At 41.1% G+C, this 23,175-nt stretch overlaps 1 protein-coding gene, 1 long non-coding RNA gene and 1 pseudogene across 2 annotated transcripts; 2 read left to right on the plus strand and 1 right to left on the minus strand.

Moving 5' to 3' along the window:
• Positions 1 to 10,671: 10,671 nt before the first annotated feature.
• On the plus strand, positions 10,672 to 13,788 carry LOC120288185. Its single transcript, XR_005546483.1, has 4 exons — positions 10,672 to 10,817; positions 11,068 to 11,846; positions 12,246 to 12,310; positions 13,466 to 13,788. It is a non-coding gene; the product is annotated as an uncharacterized LOC120288185 (long non-coding RNA).
• Positions 13,789 to 17,229: 3,441 nt separating this feature from the next.
• On the plus strand, positions 17,230 to 18,321 carry LOC104420116 (F-box protein At3g07870-like). Its single transcript, XM_010032012.2, has one exon. The coding sequence runs from the start codon at positions 17,230 to 17,232 to the stop codon at positions 18,319 to 18,321; it is 1,092 nt and encodes a 363-aa protein (XP_010030314.2).
• Positions 18,322 to 20,893: 2,572 nt separating this feature from the next.
• LOC120288196 lies at positions 20,894 to 22,528 on the minus strand (annotated as a pseudogene).
• Between the last annotated feature and the right edge of the window lie 647 nt (positions 22,529 to 23,175).

The raw sequence follows: 23,175 nt of genomic DNA on the forward strand, positions 1-23,175 counted from the left end.
GAGGCCCCGTGGATGGGGATGCCCTCGACGGTGATGTCATTAACCCTAAGGTGAATCCGAATCCCAAGTAGGATACCAAGCCAAAGCTGGGGCTTTATAACCTAGATGCATAGGGGATGCCACTCATTTGAAGTCACCTCGTAGTATAGATGTGCTAGGCCAATCCTAAATCCTTTTTGAAAGCGCATATCTTGCTAAAACTTCTGGGGTGTAATTAAAGTTAACTTGTATTGGATAATGAATGTATTTATGAAAGTGTTTGTTTAGGTGTTCCTATACTATCCCTATTGTTTGATAATAGTTGGGAGATGTTTATTCAGCTTCTATTTGCATATAATCGAAAGATAAAATCAATGGATTAGCAATGCTTCTTGGGACGTTGCAAGCAAATAACTTAAGTGAAAGTAATAACACGGGTTGTCATGAATCTAGAGCAAGTCGAGGCATAACACCCCTCCAAAAAGTTTAGGGATAATCACGAAAAGTTTAGGCATGACCTTCTCTTTTTTAAGGATGGTGCTATAGAATAGAAAATCTGTCTTTTCATCGCTAGCGGTGTAGGGTTAAGCTCCCTAGAATGAATCAACAATACAGGTGGGAACATATCAACATAGATATAGTGTACACATGAATGCCCAGATCATGTAACTTCTTGTATGGACATTGATTGAAAAGATCTTATGTCAAGTATATAATCATAAAGTTACTCTATCACTACAAGAAATATCACATATTGGGACAAAAGTTTTTGCTATGACGCTATTTTTGGTCACGAAAAGTGTATTCTTGTAACGAAATTTATTATGTTAAGCTCAAAAACAAATCCTTCTTTAATTGAGGGTGTCTAGCGAGCTGCCTCAATTTTGACATGGGGATAAATTAACATAAACCGATGCTTAATATGTTGGTGTATAGATCAAAATCATGCTCTTGCATTGTGTCTTGTTATTGTGACATATTTGAATTATCTCAATCAATATATTGTTCGCTTTGACCAGTCCCATATCTAGTCTAACAGTTGTCATTTGGCTTCTCCCACTTGAACATGCTTAGCTTTGGAATTCTAATATCAAAAAGCACATCCATAAATTATTTCTAGCTTTCACATATATATTCCAAAATCACTCTCCTCCTGCTCAATACATAGTTTAATTTATTCTTGCCCCCATTACACATCCTAAAAGTATGTTAAGAGCCACACCTTGTCAAAACCCTCTGACCCTAGCGACCATTCCCCATCCTCATCGAACCGGATCGTGACAAACCCATTAATTTCCGCATGGTTGTCCTCAAACCGCCCACCTACTAGAAAGGGTCCGGCTCTAATATCATATTGTGAAATCCCTAAATTAATAGTTCGTTCTAGCTTGTTCCATATCGAGCCCTACGATTTTCTCATTTAGCGTACAAATGGACACTTTCCTCTAAGGTCACCATCCTAGTAGTGCTCAGACGTAGCATGCTTAATTTTAGAGTTCTACAATTAAGCTTTGTCGTTACGTCAAAAAGCACATCCATGAATTAATTCTAATATTCACACACACACACACACACACACACACACACACACACATATATAGATATATATTACTCTCCCCTCATTTTGGTACACAACTCGATTTACTCTTACCCCTTTCGCCAGGAGCCGCTCCTTATGTAGGTTCTTTAGCCTAGACAATCACTCCGCACCCTTATTAGACCGGGTTATTACAATTGTTCTATGTCTTGTCATATAAATTTCATTTTATAGCCACCTTGGAAAAATTTACCTCATGATGTGTAATATGAAAGGGATTAACAAAAACACTAGATTTATATTTTCTATGGTGTGATAAAGTTGTTAGGTTATGTATTTTTGAATATTGGAGTATATATATTTATTTACTTTATAATTATGTAAAAGAAAGTGAGAAATACAAAAGATGAGGAAAATAGAATTTGAGGAAAAATAAAATGTGAAGAAAACGATATAAGAATCACAATGGAAGCGATTATACGACTTTTCAAAGTTTTGGAAGCTCTCCTCTTCCGATCTAGATTTATATTTATGTGCTTGTTCAATCCCTCTCAATTTAGATCTAATTTGAGAGCATATTCAACTTATTGTTGGTACTTTTCATATGGTGATAAGAGTTGAGAAAGCTGAATCTGTGTATTGGCCACTAGGCAAGCCATAGTTATTAGAGAATGAGATTATCCAAGATTTAATGATTAGCCGACATTCAGTCCATTTTGATGCTGACATTGAGACAGATACATCTGCTTATATTATTGGGCAGCAGCACACTGTAGAGATGACCTATGCTCGAGTGGACTACACCTAATGGACGGATACAGAGGTAGCATCCAGAAGGATCTCGGGACTACAAAAATTTGGTTCTAAAGGATGATTCGCCACCTTTCTATCATTATTTTTTAATCCAACAGAAGACAGCGATACTGCATGATCTGAGTGACGCTAGGTTTCCAAGTCAAAAGGTGTCCTTTCTTTTTGCGAGAGGGAATTTAATGATTGTCAATTCGTGAGGAAGATCCTGTCGCCCTTATTTAATTGGTTTTCCCGAAAGAATGAAAAGGGAAGTGGGGACAAAGTCGGTGGACCGCGACGAAAGTCCTTCCCGTTTATTGGTAAATTCAAGCAAGCAAGATGAAGCGATCAATTTATTGATTTCTTTTTTTCTCGCTGAACGTGTGACTGCGAATATTTTACATTTTCTCTAAAAGAATTGATATAAAATATAATATAAAATCCAAGTCCCTCACCCCCGCGTGTTCCTCCTCCTAAGTTGTTATTATTTTAATTTAGAAAACCGGATGATTGTATCGCGGTTGCATCCCCACTCGCGTCGCCCCGCGTGCACACGACGCGCCGTGGACCGGGTGGGACGAGCCTACCTTTTCGGAGCAAATATTCAGTAATTTATTCCCACTTTATCATCATCCTACCGTTCATGCATTTTATTGCTTCTATCCAATCAGCAGTTGACGCAGACAAATGAAACAAATTAAAAATCCTTTACTTTCTCTCTCTTCCTCTTCCTTCTAGCCCCCGCTCGGCCGCGCATATCAATTGCAGTCCCCGGTCCGCCGCAAAACCTCCATCCACGAGCTTACCCCGCCGGCGGCGAGCTGAGTTCCCCCCCACGTCACACCGCCGGAGCCCAATCACGGTCGGGATCTCGACTCGCTTGTCGCCGCCATGGACGGGGCTCTGCTTCAGATCTGGAACTTGGCCGCCGGGAAGACGAAGCGGAAGACGAATAGAGGAAGTCGCGGGCAGATTGTGGATTTCTGGGTCACTTTAGCATTCAGAGTTTGGATTTCTGGGTTCAATTTTTCTTCCCCTGTTCTGGCGACGAGCCGCGCTGAAAATGGGAGGGCTTCAGCGTTCAAGTTTTTGGGTTTCTTCTTTTTCTCCCTGTTCTGGCGACGAGCGCGATGAAAATGGGAGGGCTTCAGCATTTAAGTTTCTGGGTTTCTTCTTTTTACCCCGGCTTCCAGAGATTTCCCAAAACTCAAGTTGTTTGCGGCCATATCTTCTACCTTTCGGCTAAAAGGACAAGCCGAGAGACCCACTGATGTTTTATCCATGTTACTCTGTAAGCCCCTTCAAATTTCAGATCTTTTGGCTAAAAGTACAGGCTATAGTCGAGTCACAATGACGGATATCAAGTTAGAAATGATCTACTGTTGGACATTATAGTCAAGTCAGAACTGCAGATATCTCGAGTTCAGTAAGTGGAGTCAAAAAGCTCTTCGAGCATTATTAATGCCGCCACTCTGAAGTGCGCGGAGATCTAGGTTACGGTCTTGTGTTTGGTGCTTCCGATTGTGGAAGTGGTCAGCGAGCATGACGTTGATATATTGTAGATACTGCATCTTAAGGGTGTGCAAAACACTTGGGAATAGCTCGGAATCGGATCGAAACCACCCGGAACCGGCGGTTCTTGAGGAAACCGGTCCGGTTCCACTTTTTGGGAACCGGTGAGAACCAGTCCAGTTTCCGGTTCCATAGGCGGATCCGTCCACTCGGACCGGACCGATTCCTTTTTAATATTAAAAAAAATTACTAAAATTGAATACAAAGCAATTGTTTTGTGGCAATTGTTTCTGCTGCAGGATGAATACAAAGCTGAATATTGGGGATTCTCATGCTTTTTGGTTGTTTAGTTTATTTATTAATATAATGATAAAGGTGATGTATTCAATAAAGTCTTGTTTAGTTGGACTTCCTTTGTTTTCCTGTGTTTGGATGGTGCCTCATTTCACCTCCTTTGATTTGTCTATGCGACTTGTGATATTTTGCCAAACCTGATAAGGGATATATGTCTAGTTCATAACTTTAAGAGAGATCCATTTTTCCTAAACACTTACTACTCTCTCCACCTCTATATCAACTTATGTACATCCATTCTTTTATTGGTTGCATTTATAGTTGCAACAAATGAATTTTTGTTCCACGTACTTAAATTTGGTTTTTCTTTTTTTGGCTTGCTTTGATGTCACATAATCATTCTATGTTGAAAACCAAAATTGTTTCGCGTCAAGGTCGATTTCCACGTGGTGATAGGATTTTCCAGGTTGTGGACACCTAAGGGGGCATCATCTTAACAATCTAGATAGTATCACCAGATAGAGATGCACAATGGATATGCTTATTATGTGGCTTCCATGGGTGGAAATCCTCAATGTTAAGCTCAATATCTCCCTCAGAACTGTCTTATATGGTTTACCTATGATGCAGTACTATATGACAGTATATTGCCATCCCATTTTCATTCATCAGGAACTTGTGCTATGCTTTAGTTTGAGAAGATATGATGGGCTGACTTGACTTGTACTGAGAAAGCTTCTATGATTTTCAGCCAAAAAACAAACAAGGCTGTACCTTTACCCTTTTAGATAATCAAAGCTGATTATACATGGGACAGATCTTATGGTCTTAAATGAAATAGTAACTGGACAGGAAGTAGATTCAAGTATCTAGTATTCTCAAATCTATTGTCCCTCTCTGCTCCTGTGATTATCTAACTTGTATCTTTTATTTAAACATAATGACAATAATGAAGACGGACTTTCTCTGACAGGGATTCTCAACTGGTTTACCAGAGCAGCTGCAGTTGCCTCTCCTGAGAACTTTACCTGGACTCGAGAATCGTTCAATGCTAAGGCCAGCTTATGCTGTAGAATACGATTACTTACCTGCTTATCAATGTTGTAGGTCTCTGATGACCAAAAATATTGAGGGACTTTTCTTCTCTGGTCAAATAAATGGAACGACAGGCTATGAAGAAGCTGCCGCACAGGTGATTACTTACCTGCTTATCAATATTGAGGGACTTTTCTTCTCTTGTCATTGACTAATGTTATGAATTTTCAGCACTCTGAATCTTTCTATTAGAGAGGCAATGGTGACAGATGTCTTGCTTGGGAAGAATGACAATGTGGAAGGTGTTCGTACATTTTTTGGGATGAATTTTAATGCACCCTCTGTAGTCCTCACAACTGGCACTTTCATGAGTGGTAAAATTTGGGTTGGTAGAACCTGTACGTGCCGGAAGAGCTGGTGAGTCAGCTTCACATGGGCTCACAGAGAATTTGCAGCATCTCGGATTTGAAACTGATAGATTAAAAACTGGAACTCCAGCACATGTGGACTCTCGTACTGTAGATTTTTCTGGACTGGAACCCCAGCATGGAGATGAAGAGGTATTTCATTCATTGTCCTATGTTGGATTTAGATATCAAATAAGGTATACTTTTGCAAGTAATGCACAGTTCTTGTTGTGGCATACAGCTTCAGTGTGGCACCATGATAACAAAAGACTGATTTAAGTCTCTTTTCAGTTACTATTCAGCAGCTTTGGGATGTTCCTTATCCTGAGATACAACGTAGAATACATATATAAAAGACTGATCTTAGTCTCTTATTAATTACTATTCAGCATCTTTAGGATGTTCCTTAACCTGAGTTGAGTGCATCTTAGAAATTGCATATTAATAGATAAAGATAAGTTATACTGCAACTGTTGTTACTGATCAAAACAGTAAACAAGAAAATAGAAAACCAGAAGCTATATTTTCATATGAGGAAGAGAAGCGCAGAGAAACAGGACACAAACTTGCATACGTCTGTTCTAAAGGAAACTGTCAAGTACAGGACAACTTAAACAAAGAAAAACTGCTCACGTACGTGCAACACATAACTGCACACAAACGTGTTATTAACTTCCTAGAAAATAGCAAAAACACTAAATACGTAAACAAATGAACTTGGCTGTTTTTTAATAATAAAAAAACAGAGTAAAACAGAGTAAAAAGAAAACGGAAAACAGCAGAAAACAGAGACATTATAATCCAACAAACTCTTCCTTGGATCAGTTGTTGCTGCATACTCCAATTTTCTTTCTTAATACTTCAATTCTTCCAGCTTGAAGTGGTTTTGTGAACATATCTGCAAGCTGATCTTCAGATCTGCAATAGACCAACTTAACTTCGCCACTTTGTTGCACCTCACGCAAAAGAAAAATTTGACTTTGAAATGCTTGGTTTTGCCATGAAAAATTGGATTCGTGATATTGCTAAGGCAGCCTCGATTATCTACATTAACTTCAATGCAATTACTGGAATTCAACCACAAATCCTTCATTATCTTCTTCACCACAAAGCTTGATTTGCAAACGCAAAGAGCTATAAACTCAGCCTCTACGTGGATCGAGCTACAATCTCTTGCTTTTGGAACACCAAGAGAAACAAGCGAACCAAGATTGAAACAATACCCAGGACGTACTTTTCATGTCATCCACTCGAACCAGCCCGTCACTATCGTAAAATCCTTGCAAATTAAACTTCGACATTTTTAAACTTCACACAAAGAACAATGTTACTTTGAGATATCTCAATATCCTTTTGCTGCAATCAAATGTAATCCACCAAGACTAGTCATAAACCCGGATAAAACACTCACAAGAAATAGAATATCCGGTCTGTTGTTGTAAGATACATAAGACACCCAATTAGACTTCTATACATAGAAGCATCTACGCATCTGTTCCATCATTCTTCTGACTTCTCTTTAGCAGCCATAGGAGTGCTTACACTTCAACAATCTTCCATCTGAAACTTCTTTAGAATTTCCTTCATGTATTTTTTCTGACAGATGAAGATCTCATTTGACTTCCAGACCCAAAAAATAAGACATCTTTCCCAAGTCTAACATCTAAAAAAACTGCAAATAAATCTTGCTTCACCTTCTCTATCAATTCCATATCATTCCCCGTCACTAAAAGATCATCTACATAAAGTGACAGAATTACAACACCGTGATTCACCTTCTTGACATAAAGAGTAAACTCACTTAAGCTTTTTACGAAGCCAAAATCCCGCAAATATCGATCTATCTTCTCATACCAAGCTCTTGAGCCTACTTGATCCATATAGAGCTTTCTTCAACTCCGTATACACTCTCTTCTTGCCCTTTAATACTGAAACCTTCAGGTTGTTCAACAAAAATCTCCTCCTCAAGCTCTTCATTCGAAATGCAGACTTGACATCTAACCAAATATAGGCCACCCCTTCTCTCGCAATAGCTAACAAGAACCTTATTGTATCAAGTCGTGCAACAGGAGCAAATGTTTCAGAATAGTCTACTCCCCATATTTGTGCATAGCCTTTCATCACCAATCTAGCTTTATGTTTATTAACAAAACCATCAGGATTAAGTTTTGTTTTAAACACCCACTTAACCCCAATTACATTCTTATCAGATGGTCTGTCAACAAGCTCCTATGTGTGGTTTTTCTGGATCATTGCAATCTCCTCCTGCATTTCTGCAATCTACCTCTGATCCTCTTTAGCTTCCACAAAATTAGATGGTTCGAGCATTGTCACATTGCTTCTTTCATAGATTTCAGCAAGTGACCTTGTGCCTCTCACTGGTAAATCATCCACACTGTCTTCCAATCCATCTATAACTTCATCAACCTCTACATCTGTTGCAGGTTGTTTTTTGAACTGTTGATGTTCTGCACTCTTTCCTTCCGTCCAATTCCACTCATCTTCCTCTAGAAAAACATCTCTACTTACAGTCACCTTTCCTGTCATAGGGTGAAAAATTCTGTAAGCCTTAGATTAGAGACTGTACCCGATGAAGATTCCAAATTCTGCTTTCTTATTCAGCTTGTCCCTCTTGATCTCAGGAACATGAGTGTAACACAAACACTTAAAAACCTTCAATTTTTCACAGAAGGTTTAACACCATACCAGACTTCAAAATGTGTTGACCTCTTTAAGGCCTTTGTGGGCAATCTGTTCAACAGAACACCGCAGTATTAGCCGCTTCAACCCGAACTTCTTAGGCAACATCTTCTCCCGCATCATACATCCGCCATCTCCATAATACTTCTATTTTTCCTCTCACCGACCCCATTCTCGTTGAGGTGAATAGAGCAATGAACTGCTGCACAATTCGCTTGCTCATAATTCAACTTAAACTTGTGAGCAGATACTTAACCATTATCGACACGAGCATTTTAATTTTCTTCCCACTCGATCCTCAACTAAGACTTTAAACTTCACAAACACATCAAAGCAACTTGACTTGGCTCGCAGAAAATAAATCCAACTCATCTTAGTCATATCATCGGTGAAGGTAATGAAATACACCTACCATTGAGAGAAGACTCGAGACATAGGTCCACATAAATCTGTGTGGACTAATTGCAGCTTCTCACATGCTCTCCAAACCTCCTCCTTTGAAAGGAAATCGGCTTGCTTGCCAAGAAGACAAGTTTTGCATTGTGGAAATTCCTCTTCCAAACTTGGCAAGTCATCCGCAAGCTATTTCTCGCATAAATGACATGCTCTTCCCGTGAACATGCCCAAGTCTTTTATGCCATATCTCTACATTTTCTTCTTTGCACTTTAAAGCCATTTGTTGCATCTCTTGTGGCTTAAACATGAAACTCTTGTCTTCCATTGGAATTCTTAGCACTTCTTTGCTATCTGCATTATTAATAAAACATTCCTTCCCTTCGAACTTCACTTTATAGCCCTTCTCAACTAATTGACCAACACTTAACAGATTATGGTCAATATTTAGCACAAAGAGAACATCACCGATCGACTTCACCTCCTGATTTCCTTCAATAGCCACTGTACCCTTCCCTTACACTTCGATATACTGTCCGTTGCCAATTCTAACTCTGGACCTGACTGACTTGTCTAAACTCCTAAACAGTTTTGAATTGCTAGTCATATGATTGGTACAGCCACTATCCACCAGCCATGCATCATTCCCAACAGAAGATTCAGAAAAAGAAGCTACAAACAAGTGCTCTTCCTCGGTTTCATTCACTGCTACTTGTGCTTTTCCCCTTGTTGGTAATTTTTTCTTTGCGAGATGGCTTCCATGTGACCCAACTTGTTACATCTTCGCATCTAGCATCGCTTTCTCCAACATCTAAAAACTGATGATTAGTTCCACCACACATTGACAAGGCTTTTTGTTCATCTTCCATTTGCTAGACCCACCAGAATTTCCTTCTTTCGCTACAAATTTGGAGTCACCGGCATTTTCTCTAGACTGAATCCATTTCTTCCCTTTGCCTCCATCATTTGACTTTACTCTAGCTTGCAAACGCCCTCTACAAACTCTTCTCTTCTCATCGGTCTTCAGGCTCCCGTGCTGCAGAGCATTTAACAATTCTGCAAGCTTTATATCGGTAAATCTCTTGTGTTTTCCAGAGACGCTATGGTGGCTTCGAACTTCTCCGGAAGAGACACCAGGATCTTACCGAACAAGCCTTTCATCCTTCAAGTCAGTCCCAAAACTCGATTTTATCAGCTATCCCAACCAACCTATCGAGTACTCCTTCACCGACTCGAATCCTTCATCTGCTGTCTCTCAAACTCCCTCAAGAGATTCAGCACCTTCATGCCTCTTATCTTCTCATCTCCCTCGTATTCATCCTTTAAGAAATCCCATATGGCCTTTATATAGTCATACTTCATAATTCTGGTAAAGATGGTAGGCGAGATAGCGGATACGAGCAAGATTTGGCCTTGGCTTTTCTTGTGGTTCTCTCTTTATGAAGTTTGATTTGATTCATGGTCGGATTATCGGAAGTGGAGCAACTTCATAATCATCCTCCACTTCCCCCGATCATGACCCTCCAAAATGCTGTCATCTTAACAGCCCATGTTTGATAATTCTCTCCGCAAATACTTGGAGAAGCCATCGCAGAGAAACCACTCAACCCCGTTTCCATCACCCTTTAACTTCTTTACACTTCGATACTTGCTTCACTTCACAGTCCCTCAAGATCAATCATGCTCTGATACCACTGTTGTTACTGATCAAAACGCTATATTTTCATATGAGGAAGAGAAGCGCAGAGAAACAGAACACAAACTTGCATACGTTTGTTCTAAAGGAAACTGTCAAGTACAGGACAACTTAAACAAAGAAAAACTGCTCACGTACGTGCAACACATAACTGCACACAAACGTGCTATTAACTTCCTAGAAAATAGCAAAAACACTAAATATGTAAACAAATGAACTTGGCTGTTTTTTAATAAAAAAAAACAGAGTAAAACAGAGTAAAAAGAAAACGGAAAACAGCAGAAAACAGAGACATTATAATCCAACAGCAACTCAGATTTTATTCCTTCTGAACACTGATTTATAAATGGAGCTGGTTGCCCTCATTGAACTCTTCAACTGCACTCCCTGGTGATCAGACATGGTTCGTCTTATTGGTTAATCTGTGTGGAATATGCTCCATTCCAATGTTTCCGTTGAATGTCCACATCAGGTATGAGTTGACGTCATGCCTAGTTGTATAGTACATTTAAGATGCAATTGTGTTTTACCTGAACATAGGTTAAATTGTTGTTTGTTTGTTTGGTGTATTGTTGAGATTGAATAGTTGAGAACCGGTTTCTATTGTGGGTTTTATCACATTCGGATTTGTAGGCATGATTAAATCATTCTTGAGCTTACTGTGCAATTTATTACTTTTATGGGAACGTACTCTTTAACTATTGCTGGCATAATGTATGTAGTTGACATTGGAAGAGAAAAGGTGAAGAGCTACAACTTTTCCAATGGGATAAAGATGCATAAGATACAATGGATAAGTAAAGCATCAGCTGCCCAGTGTGCTGGAAGAGCTGGAAGAACTGGTCCTGGTCATTGCTACTGTCTCACTCCTCTCCAGTCCTTATTAAAACATATTTTGTGACTTCTCCTTGGCTAAAATATCTAAATACCTGTTGACGGGGTTGTTGTTCTTATGAAATCTATGGGTATCAATAAGGTAGGTCCTATGCAATCATGCTCTGCTAGATAATAATATGATTTTCATGATGAAGTACAATGATTTGTACCTCTGCATCGTGAATGTCCATGCAGGACCTTTATCTCATGCAGCATTGCTAAATAAAACTGCCTCCGCAAGGTGTTGCTGCATGCCCCTTTTTATTTATGCTTGTGTTTATTAAGTACACCGTTCATTCATGACTACGCTCCTTAAGCTGCTACATCTATGATGGTCATTTTTTTTAACCTCACCATTGGGTCTTTCATTATTTAGAGTTGGGCTTCAGATTGATTGCTTGTATTCTTTGCTTATTTAGGTTGCAAATTTTCCATTTGCAGCACAGCCTGAAACAACAGCCTTGCTTGAAGCAGAGTGCAGCCTGAAGGCTCTTGAAGCACTTGACAGTAATGGGAAACTGACATCCTTTGGGAAAGCCATGGCTCGTTATCCAATGAGTTCCGCCATTCGAGGATGCTCCTAACTGTCATTTAAATCATATAGATGGTTGATAATTGAGCTTGGGTAAGTGGACTTAGTGTCTGGTGACTGAAGGGATTTTGGTAGTTTTCTAGTGTCTCATCAAGATGGAAATGTGAACTTGACAAAAGTTGCTGGTACCACCACCATATTGAAAGTACATTGTGCAAAGGGCAATGTTTCAAAGAGCCATTTCTTCTTCTGTGAAATGGTGGAGAAGGGATTCTGAATATCAATGAGATAGTGCTGTTAATTAATAGATTGTGCAAAAAGGTCCTTCCTTTCTTGCTGAAATCTAAATTTTCTTTCCTATCAAGTGTTATGATGTCTTACCTCCATGTTAACCAATATGTGACCCAATGCTTGATGTTTACCGTGAACACTGCCACTGAAAATCAGTTTTGCAGCTTGTGGGCAAGATGATTAAATTTGGCCTACTTGCAGATTAATTGTGGGGACTCCATCTTTGATGCCCTGAAGCTCTTTGCTTGTATAAGCTTGCGTAAGAGGTACAAATTCAGTCTGTTCATGCATCATATCTCTGTCTTTTCTTAGAGCACTAGTACTTGGAATGAATCTAACTTCTGCAGTCTAATTCTTGTCATGCATTCTTAGGTCATGGTTTCATGTTCGTGAAGAACTCATTGATACAGTTCTGTTGATTCTGCTGCCTTGGGTCATTCCTTGAACTGCATTTTTGTGATGATCAGACTTGGTGTTCCTTATTGGTCAATTGGTGTGGAACTCACTTTTTCTAAATGACTCTTAAGTAATTACTCACGACGAGTTCAACTTCATGTAAATGCAAGTGTGAGGAAGTTTTAGCTGGAAAATCAGTCGAATTGGTTTAGTTGTCTGTTTGGAGTGCTATTAAGAATATAAACTCAGTTTTGGATTTTTAGTTCAGCTCTCTCATCTCATCCAGTTTGGATGAGGTGCAATTATGGCCAAGTTGTTGATAAATAATGAGGTGCAATTATTGCAAAGTTGTTGAACCATTGTTTTTTATTCTGACTAATGAGACCCTAATCTTAGGTGAATGCTCAAATTCTTTGTAAAAGTGCATCAACTATCCTTGCAAACTACATTAGCCACCTTTATTATTTTTATTCAAATCTTAGGTGAATGCTCAAATTCTTTGTAAAAGTGCATCAACTATCCTCGCAAACTACATTAGCCACCTTTATTATTTTTATTCTAATCTTAGGTGAATGCTCAAACTCTTCGTCGTCGCCGTCGTGGTCTTCGTCGTTGTCGACGACTTCTCTTTTCCCTTAACCTTGTCTTTGTACATGAGATGTTTATGCCCTAGATTGGCATTGTGCATGACTAAATATTACAATTCTCTGCTGCTTAACTACATTACCAAATGCACCCATGGTACAGTTTTCATTGTAGTTTCTGTGAAGTTCATGTGTAATCATTAATGTACTTTTCAGATGTTTGGCTGCTTTGTTTTTGAAACTATCTGACGGATACACATAAAAGGAGATGAAAATGATTTCACCTGAATTGCCACTCTCTTGTCTGCTGCAGAATCTTCGCCCTTGAGATATTGTCATTGCCAGATGGCTCATTCTATGTAGCATCAGGCACTCATGATATCGACGTCACCATTCCTTGAATCACTAAACAACGCTAATTTGTGGGTTATATATCTGCAGCATCCGTCGCCCGTGTTGCAGTTTGGTGCATTGTTGGGAGGGGAATGACCCTTCTGCTGTTGTCTCTGTTGCTGGCGGCGAGAGCAACGTGGTCTCCTCCTTTGAATCTGTTGGGGCCCTTCTTTCGATATGTTACGTGAGGATGCACTTATGAGTACATGGGCATTACCAATAAATGCCTGCAAGGCGAAGATAGCCTACGACTTATCTAAGCCAAACAAGGCATAATAGCAGTTTGAATATCACCCTTCTTTCCTGTTTATTACTCTGTAACTGGGTAGACAGTTTATTTAGTCTTGCTCAGCGTAGGAAAACAAACTTTCCACCAAGTGCAATTAACGGAAGCCGATATTTTCTTTTTGCTTCGTTTGTATAAGATGAAATATAGAGGTGACGCTATCCGCCAAGAGTTCTCTGTTTTGACAAAAGCTTAAGAGCCTTGTCCGAAGAGCTCGAGGCCACCGCTTAATCTCATATCAATCTTCTGAAGATTCAAAGTATCTTATTCATCAGTCGATCAAGATCTGTGTTAGTAATATATGAGAAGGTTATTATTTGGGATACGAACCTTGGTATATATCATGATTTTTTGTTAAAAGTAGGTCAAAAGAGTTCGGCAAGCTATATTAGAATCGTAAAATGATGTTACTATAATTTTACATCAATTGTATAGTAAACAAGTAAAGGCTACATTTAGACCAAAAAAAAAAAAAAAAAAAAAGGTAAAGCCTACATATTACAAATACGGCTATTTGAATTATGTAATTTAATAAAAGAGTCTTCTCAAATAAGTGAATTTCGTTACTAATTTATACTTTTCATTGAGAAATCATTAGTGCATTGCATTTATTTAAGAAAATAATATGAAATTAAGGCTTCGTTCGTTTAAGCGGAAAATATTATGTTTCCGGAAAACATTTTCCTGAAGTCATTTTTCCTAAAATGACTCATTTTCCAGAGTGTTCGGCCAAAATCTAAAATTTGAGTGGAAAATATTTTCCGCCGTTTGTTAGCTCATTTAATTGTTTAGAAAAATTATCACAAATTAAATTTTAATATTTTTAATTGACCACAAAATTTATTTAATTTATTTATATTTTTAAATGATTTTTTAATTATTTATATTTTTAAAAATCGAAATATTATTTATTATTTATTTTCTTTTCCTCCTCCTTCTTCCTCCTCCTTCCGCCGCCGCCACCTCCTTCTGCTGACAATGGCCGGCCGCCCGGCCGACCAAGACTGGTGGCCAAATTCGGCGAGCTCGAGGCTCGGCTGATCTCACCCGAGCTCGTCGGATCCAACGAGCCGCGAGCTCGGCGACGAGCTCGAGCTCGCCTGGATCCGGCGAGCCGCGAGTTCCGCCGTCGATCTGGCAAGCTTGAGGCTCGGCCGATCTCACCCGAGCTCGCCGGATCTGGTGACGAGCTCGAGCTCGCCCGGATCGGGAGCCCAAGCTCGCCGCTAGATCCGGGCGAGCCACGAGCTCCGCCACCCGATCCGACGAGTTCACGGCTCGCCACTGCACGACGAGCGGCACGGACGGCGAGCTCCCCACGAGCCTCCGGCGCCGCCGCGGTGCTCCTCTTGAGCCGGGATCCTCCGTGCGGCTTCGAGCCCGGGGCGAAGCGGCGCGCGGCGCGCCGCGCGCCCGTCGGAGCGAGGCGGGCGGGAGCGGCCAAGGAGGGCGGAGGCCGATCCCGAGAAGGACGTCGTCGAAGCGGCCGCAGCGGGGAGAGCAAGAGAGAGAGAGAGAACGCGAAGAAAGAGAGCTCGTGCGAGAGGCGAGAGGCATGGAAAATGATTTCCTCTTTTCAAAAGAGGAAATCATTTTCCAAGATGTCAAGAATGAATTTTTTTCGTTGACCGGAAAATATTTTCCTTGACCGTGATTTTCCGCCCACCCGAACACCGGAAATTTCGGAAAATATTTTCCTGGAAGTTATTTTCCGCGAAACGAACAATGCCTAAAAAAGGAAATCATATTTCGGGTATGTAAATGATTTTAACATTTTATAATTAAAGAAAAAGACATGAAATAAATTCATAATTGGAGTACAAAGTATTTCTATCGAGTTCAATATACCATATATTTTCACACGTATAATTCAGTACCCCCAAAGGTACGAAGTATTTTTCATTAAGTTCACCAAGCCAAGTGTTTAAACCAAGTGTTTAGGATACGAAAGTTTTATTCACTTTCTTCTTTTTTTCAATCATGGTCTGGTGGGCCTCTACAGTCGCCCAACCCAACAATGGCAAATGCCTCCTCCTCTTCTTCGTTGTTGAACTCTCTCCCTCTCGGCACAGCTCGGCTCCCCCGCCCACCTTAGCTCCCCGCGCCCATCTGGGTAGTCGTTGGTCGTCCGGCGAACTCGTGGGTCATTCGTCGCCGCCACCTTGCTGCGAAGGTCCTCGCCCCCTCGTCGCCGGCGCGCTCTCTCTCTCTCTCTGTCTCTCTCTCTCTCTCGGGTGCGTGAGTGGGAGTGCCGCCGCCCGTGTCTGAATCTCTCTCTGTGTGTGCGTGCTCATTTGGGCAGGTGGGTTCGGCGACTGCTTTGAGGCTGTTCACGTATGATGTCTTTCTTTCTGTTATTCTTGAAGAATGTTTAGCTGGGAGGGTTTAGGGTTTATGCTTTGTGAGTTTTGTCGTTTCGAATTTGTTGATCACATATCTTTTGTGTTCGTTAATTGCAATGCTTTTTGAGAAATGGGTATTTGCTGACGTCTCTTCTTGTGAATCAAATATAAGGAATGGATACTGTCTCTTTAGAGAATTACATGCTTTCATCATGAGCTGCCAGCTAATTAGTTCTACTTACCCCATGATATGATCTGTATTGCTAAATTTGATCCCTTTTCTAGTTGATTTTTCTGCTAAATTTAGTGGTTGGCTGATCTTCCAAGGTTTCATATGTTGTTCCCTGCTTTGGACTGCTAGAAGTCTAGCATCTTAATTAGCAGAATCGCCCAAATGAAGTAGGTTTGTGAGGATCTTGATTTTCGCGAGTGACTGTTTAAACTGAATGGTTGCTCGGGTATGTGAGCATTGTGAATTCCTCTTTTATTTTATGAAAGTCCGGTTTTGAATCTCTCTGGCTGTTTGCTCTTTTGATTCGTTCTGGTTTGTTACCTGTTCACAATCCAATGTCAAGGTGAAAAAATTGATTTTCTTGCCATTATTGCCATGTCTTGTTTTTTCTTGAACCCATTTTGCTTCGGCTTGTTTATGTTGAATAGGTTATTCCACAGAGAGTATTATGTGAAGCTTGTAATTCTTGTTCGTGACAAAGATAATAGGAAAACAAATGAGATGAACTTTTGTGTTCCCACCGAAATGGGTTTCCCTGTGAACTATGAGAATTAACAGAAATTCTTATTATTGGAGCAATTATCTTGTTTTTGTTCCATTATGTATCTTTCTCCTATGGCAGTCGGCATCTATAAATGTAAGTTGATATGGACTGTGTTTCTATATCAGATTTGGAAAGAGAAACCTTGAAATCATTCTGTCTTGTAATGTGGTGGTGGGCAACTTGTTAAGTGGAGGTTATTAGCAATTAGAACCTAAGTAGTCTTGTTATTTTTTAAAGTACATTGGGTGGTAAAGCGACCCATACAATAATTTTCTTCATTGATTTAGTCTCGACTCTTGTGATTGAGTAGTCTCACTCTTACCCCACCTTCTCTTCTTCCAGCAGACAGCAGCAAGTTCTTTCCAGCTTTTCTACTTCGCCCTTCTTCTTCCTCAACCTATGACTACCATGAGCTTGGCTGACCTCCCTGACGACATCGTCAAGCTGATCCTAATGCGATTACCAGTGAGATCTCTGCACCGATGCAAGTGCGTCTGCAAGTCATGGCGAGACAAAATCAACAGCCCTCATTTCATGGAGCGTTACCTCCATGCCTCCAATTGGCATCTCGTGTGTGTAGAATTGGGCAATCCTCCCCTGAGCTGCGATCCTCCCCGGAGCCTGTGCTATATTTTCTCCGGTGAGTCTCTTTCTCTAACAAGAATGGAAATCCCATTTGCTGGCCACATTGGCCAATGTGCCCTCATTGGTTCATGTAATGGTTTGATCTGCGTCGCAAACCGTTCCCGAAATGGCTATGTCCAGCGGATGTATCTGTGGAATTTATTCAGTACAAAGTACAAGGAGGTTCAACCATACCGTTCGGAGGGTGAAATTCCTTCCGTAAGAACTTCTCCTATAGTTCTAGGGTTTGGCTTCCACCCTGAGTCGAATGACTATAAGATTGTGATGATTCTCCATCATCAACTATATTATAATTATCCAAGCGGCAACAATATAAAGCATGGAGTACATATCTATTCACTCAATACTGATTCCTGGAGAAGTTTGGAGTGTAGGGTTCCTGCTTTCCGTAGCTCTAGTTCCGCGGTATGCTGGAATGGGAATATGCATTGGCTTTTTTCCAACAGATTAATAGTGTTGCTCAACTTTGAGGTGTTCGAAGAAATGGCTCTTCCAGAAGAGCTTTTGCACGCTAAAGTTGTGAAGTTGTTAGTAGCAAATGGCTTGCTGGCTGTGTGCAGTGTTTGTGAGGAGGCAGCAGTTGGGCATGTTCATGAGGAGGCACAGCGTTCAGATTGTTCGGTTTGGGTTAAGGATGAGTACCACATGCCTTGGGAAAAGCGGCATTCTTTTCAAGTTGATAGACAAGTAACAGGATTTGACGACTTCATGAAGAATGGTGAGCTTCTGATGGTAGTAGATGATGATGAACATATTTCATGGAATCCAACCACTAGACAATTCACAGATCATCCACTAGAGGTTGAGGTGGAATCCGATTTAGTCACATTGATAGAGCGCTTTGTTTCACTTTAGAGATGATTTGGTTGCTGCCACATTTATGTGTATGACAGACTGATTCTGCTTGCAGAAGAGTTGAGAGACATGTGAAGTGAGGTGGTGGCTGTTTACTTTTTGCACTTCTTGCAAGCTTTAGAGTGTGTATGTATTTTCACTTGAGGTGAAAAGGGGTTGTTGTGGACTATTCCATAAAATCAAAATCGCAATGGACTATTCTTCCTTCGTCTCGGTTGTTGTGGTTGTTATTCCATTGAAAAGGGGTTGCCCTTATGGTCAGTTGTATTAGGTCTGCTTGTGATTCGGTGTAGACCATATTTCAAACTCGGACCAAACATTTTAATATAAAGAAATTTCATTAAAATCCAAACTACTAAAAGAATCATCTACGAACCCCCGTAACAAGAGGGGTACTATTTTATAGAATTTAACTAGCGAATGCCATCTTTTCATCAAAGGGCTTCTTGAAATGTTCATACGAAAAAAGTTACATATGATTCAATCCAAATCAAAAATCTAATTGATATGCAAGGGAAATTTAGCGAATAACTTGATGTGACAAAGATATAGAAAAAAATTAGAAGGATATAGAGCAGGTTCAATTTGGAAACACATCAAATTAACACCAAAAGACTAAACAAAATAAGTTCAATTTGTGGACTCCTTGATCTCTCTCTCTCTCTCTCTCTCTCTCTCTCTACATCTTTAAATGCCTTTAATTCCGAAAAATGGCTCGTATAACTTGTTTAAATTATGTTGGCTGATTGATTAGACAAAATGAGATGCTTCCTAATTTCTTTTTTCTAAAAGGGGTTGCTATGTTTTAAATTCCGAGTCAGGAACTCTATGTAATTATTCTATGCGTCAAGCTCTATCAAGTTTCCTTATAGTAATGTTGTACTTTTGTGGGTTTTCGATGCAATTTCGACTTAAAAGTCTCGCGTAAAGAATTCAAGGGCAACAACTCTTAGGTAGTGTAAAAGTCAAAACAAGATGAGAGAGCTCAATTATTCCATTTACCCAGCTCTTAATATTTCCTTATTATTATGTCGTATTTTTGAAGTTTGATTTAATGAGTTTTCGATGCAATTCGGACTTAATAATCTGGCACGTAGAATTTAAGGAAGATGACTCTTAGCTAGGATAAAAGTTGGAAGAGGATAAAATAGCTCAATCAAGGCATCATGGATACGGTCTTCTTATTTCCACAACGAATCTATTTTGATATGTACCAAGGAGAACAAATAAAAATCGAAACTTTCATAGTCCGCTGTCCGAATAATTTCCGGTTGCCACCGCAAGATAAGGCCGCAGTCGTTAAAGGCATGGGTTGGCGCTTCTCCTTCTCCTTCTCCTTCTCCTTCGTCGGTCGTCCCTTCTTCTGGCCTCGGTTTCAGACGCTCCCATTGCTCTCTGCTGCAAATGCAACTGCGAAGACCGATCGAATTCTCCTTTTAAGAGCGTTGGGGCGATGGTGGTTTTGTCTCCGCACGGCCTCTCTCGAGCTCGGCTCGCTTGCCACTGCACCCTCTCCTCCTTCTCTCTTCCCAGGCCCCTCTTCTCCGGCCGTCCTTTCCTTTCTCGTCCGAGCGCCGCTCGCCTCCCGTTCCGCCGCAAGCACGGCCGGAGCTTCACGTTCTTCGGCGGCAGCCGCCGGTTCTCCGTCTCCGCCGCTTCCGGTTCTCCAGGTACTGATGCCGGGCGTCTTAACTGACCCTTGTCCGTTGGAAATTCTGTTGGGCACGTGCGTGGTAACAATTTCGGATTTTGAAATATCAGGTATAGCTTTCTTGGCTGATGTTGAGGTGTTGCTCTGCTTTGGTCCTGAGAAATTGGATAAATCGTGATTTTTATTGGGAACAGAATTTGTGTTGGCTGAATTGAGTGGTTCTTCGCATCGAATTATTCAGGAATTCTCAGAGATTTGGACTGGGAGTGACTTGTAATGTGTAGCTGCTTTTTCTTCATCAGAATGCAGTAGTATTATTTTTTCATGGTTCTTTCAGTCCCCTTCAGCACATTTTCGTGTTCTTCCCCCCTCTCTCCCCTCCACTTTGTAAGTAGCAGTTCGGTGTTGTCATTTGCTTCTAGTCTGACATGGTATACTGCTGACCCTATTTGTAATTAGACTGAGGTTATCTCTGGAATTCTTAGATGGACCCAACCATTTATGGAATCATCAATGAATGTGATTTTGGATGCTCTAAAGGAAAAGCTGTAACAAGTGGCTGCCGCAGTTGTCTATTACCTGATCATTGAGTGAAAGATTTCAGTTCATCTTAATGGGTTCTGAGATGTACAGAGTTGTCTAAGAAATAGGCTAAGACCCAGTTCTTTAAAACATCCAAGATCACATTCATTGATGATTCCATAAATGGTTGGGTCCATCTAAGATTTCCAGAGATAACCTCATTCCCGGCAGAATGGAAGTTTGTGTAAAGGAATTTGGAAAGATCCTTTTTGATATCATGTCCCGATAGACCATAATAGCTTTTTGAACTTCTCCTTGCTTGCAAAGCGAATGGATGAGGATAGAATATGTCACTACGTCTGGTCGCACGCCAGTAGCTTCCATTTCATAGAGTGCTTCCACAACTCGACCACTTTTGCACAGGTTGCTGAGCAGTACTGTGTATGAGATGCAATTCAATGGCAAATTCAGTGAAAGCATCTCCTCCCTAAGCTTTAAGCCTTCATCTATATTGCCCGCCTGGCAATGTCCGAATATAAGAATGGTGTACGTTACCTGATCAGGATGCAACCCTTTGAGCAGCATGTTCTTAAGGACGTTCCCAGCCCCACTCATTAGACCCAGGAGATGAAATCCTTTAGCAAGAATATTGAATGTCACAACATCAGGACCCAATCCATTCTTCTCCATATCATTTGCAAATTCTATTGCCTCTTCCATGGAACCTGCTACACATAAACCATGGATGAGGATATTGTAAGCGTATGCATCAGGTGGAAAACCAAACTTGAGCATCGTACAAAAGAATGACTGAGCAAAATCCAGAAAACCCAATTTACAAAACCTTGACATGAGGGTATTAAACGACACAACCGAGGGCCCAAATTTCATCTTATCAGTCTCCCAGAAGAATTTAACCGCATCTTGAAATCTCGACTGCCCGCAAAGGCCATCCAAAATAATGGAATGAGTGTATTCACTATGAGGGATGCCACTCGCTTTGATCTCATTATATACATCCCACATGATATCAGTATGCCTCAAGTTATGCAATAGACTATTTTATGCCATTGTAGAAGCTCGCAATCTCAAATCCTTCATCTTGGCGAGGACAAAGAGGGCGTCATGCACCATCCCGGCTCTTGAATAAGCAAAGGCAAGAACATCCCACACAACGCCACTCGATTCCCAATCGCGGAAGCTACTCGACAAAACCTCACAAAGGGCAGGTGCGGAGCCAGAGCCTACACAGAATCAAAAGCAGCGACATGAGAAATCCTATAGACCTACAACTAGTTCAAGCTCCTTAGGAAGCTAAACTACAAACAGAACATCACCCAAAATCTGCAAAATCTCAAATTGGTTCCTCAGTCGGCACGAAACAGAAAAGGGCATTTGGTAGCCCATATATCTTGCCCAAAAACAAAACTTTCAAGAGCATCGCCCGGCTCAGAGAACCTAACAGAAACCCACAACATGAGAAAGCCCTTGTTACTCAAAATTTACCTTCTTCCTCCACCATTTGATGAAGAACCCAACGCAACCGCCCCAGCTCCCACTTCCCAGCCAAGACATGCGAGACCAGCAACCAAGAGAACCTCGAATGCCGAAACCCGTACCCGTTCCTCAAAACGTCGAAGAAAGCGACCGCCGAGTCCGGGCTCTCGGCCTGCAGAGCACCCACCACCCGGTCGACCTGGAACCCATTCAACTCCGATACCACGGCCCCGAAGCGAGCGAGGAGAAGCGAGAAGCCCTCCACTCCCGAACTCCTCGACCCAGCAATGACTTCACGAAAAGGGTCGTCGGGGCTCGAGGCGGCGGGGACAGGGTCGTGGTCGCCGCCGCGGTCGAGCACGGCGGCGGCGGCGGCGGAGGGCTTGGCCGCCGAGAGCAAGGACGGCATGGAGAAGAGGATTGGAGAACTAGCGGGGAGGCGGAGGGGATTGCATCGGCGAACGCGGGCGAGCATGGAACTTTGGGAGCTTCGAAGTATGCACAGAGGGACTGCCGCGCTTGCCTGGCGCTGCGAAGGTTTTTGTCTGGGTTTGGGAGTGGCAAGCTTAGCGAAGGGCAAAGAAAGGGTAGGCAAATCAAAGATTTGAAAATTAATTTGGCCAATTCAACGGTAGCACTTTTAAAAAATAAAATAATAATAATAATAATGATTGTATTGTTTGAAATAATTAATTAATATTAAAAAATATTTTTATTCTCAACAGTGATAATTAATTTTCATGAACGGTAAAAATATAATTGGTAATGAAAATTTTTTGACAAAAATAAGCAAAACTAGTCTAGCTATAATACCCTTGAAGAAGTCAGATAGGGAGCGAACGATGCGAGACATTTTGCATCGCGCACAAGGCGGTGACGTCGAAGGCGCCAAGCCTGCCATGGTTTCGTCGGTGGATCCAGTAGGGGTGTGCATGGTCCGGGCGGCGGTTCCCAACTTAGAACGGGGAACCGCCGCTGGGCCGATTCAAAAATGGAACCGAGATCCACCCGTTTGTTGCATGGATCCACCCAGGAATTGGACCGCCTGTCCGATCCGATTCTTGGATGGATCCATGAAATCGATCTTAACGCGAAACAATTTTGGTTTTCAACATAGAATGATTATGTGACATCAAAGCAAGCCAAAAAAAGAAAAACAAAATTTAAGTACGTGGAACAAAAAT

Source organism: Eucalyptus grandis, chromosome 9 (assembly GCF_016545825.1).
Source record: "Eucalyptus grandis isolate ANBG69807.140 chromosome 9, ASM1654582v1, whole genome shotgun sequence".
NCBI classification, from domain to species: Eukaryota; Viridiplantae; Streptophyta; class Magnoliopsida; order Myrtales; family Myrtaceae; genus Eucalyptus; species Eucalyptus grandis.

Coding starts and splice junctions, on each gene's coding strand:
- LOC104420116 (XM_010032012.2), top strand. CDS start 17,230: ATGAGCTTGGCTGACCTCCCTGACGACATCGTCAAGCTGATCCTAATG.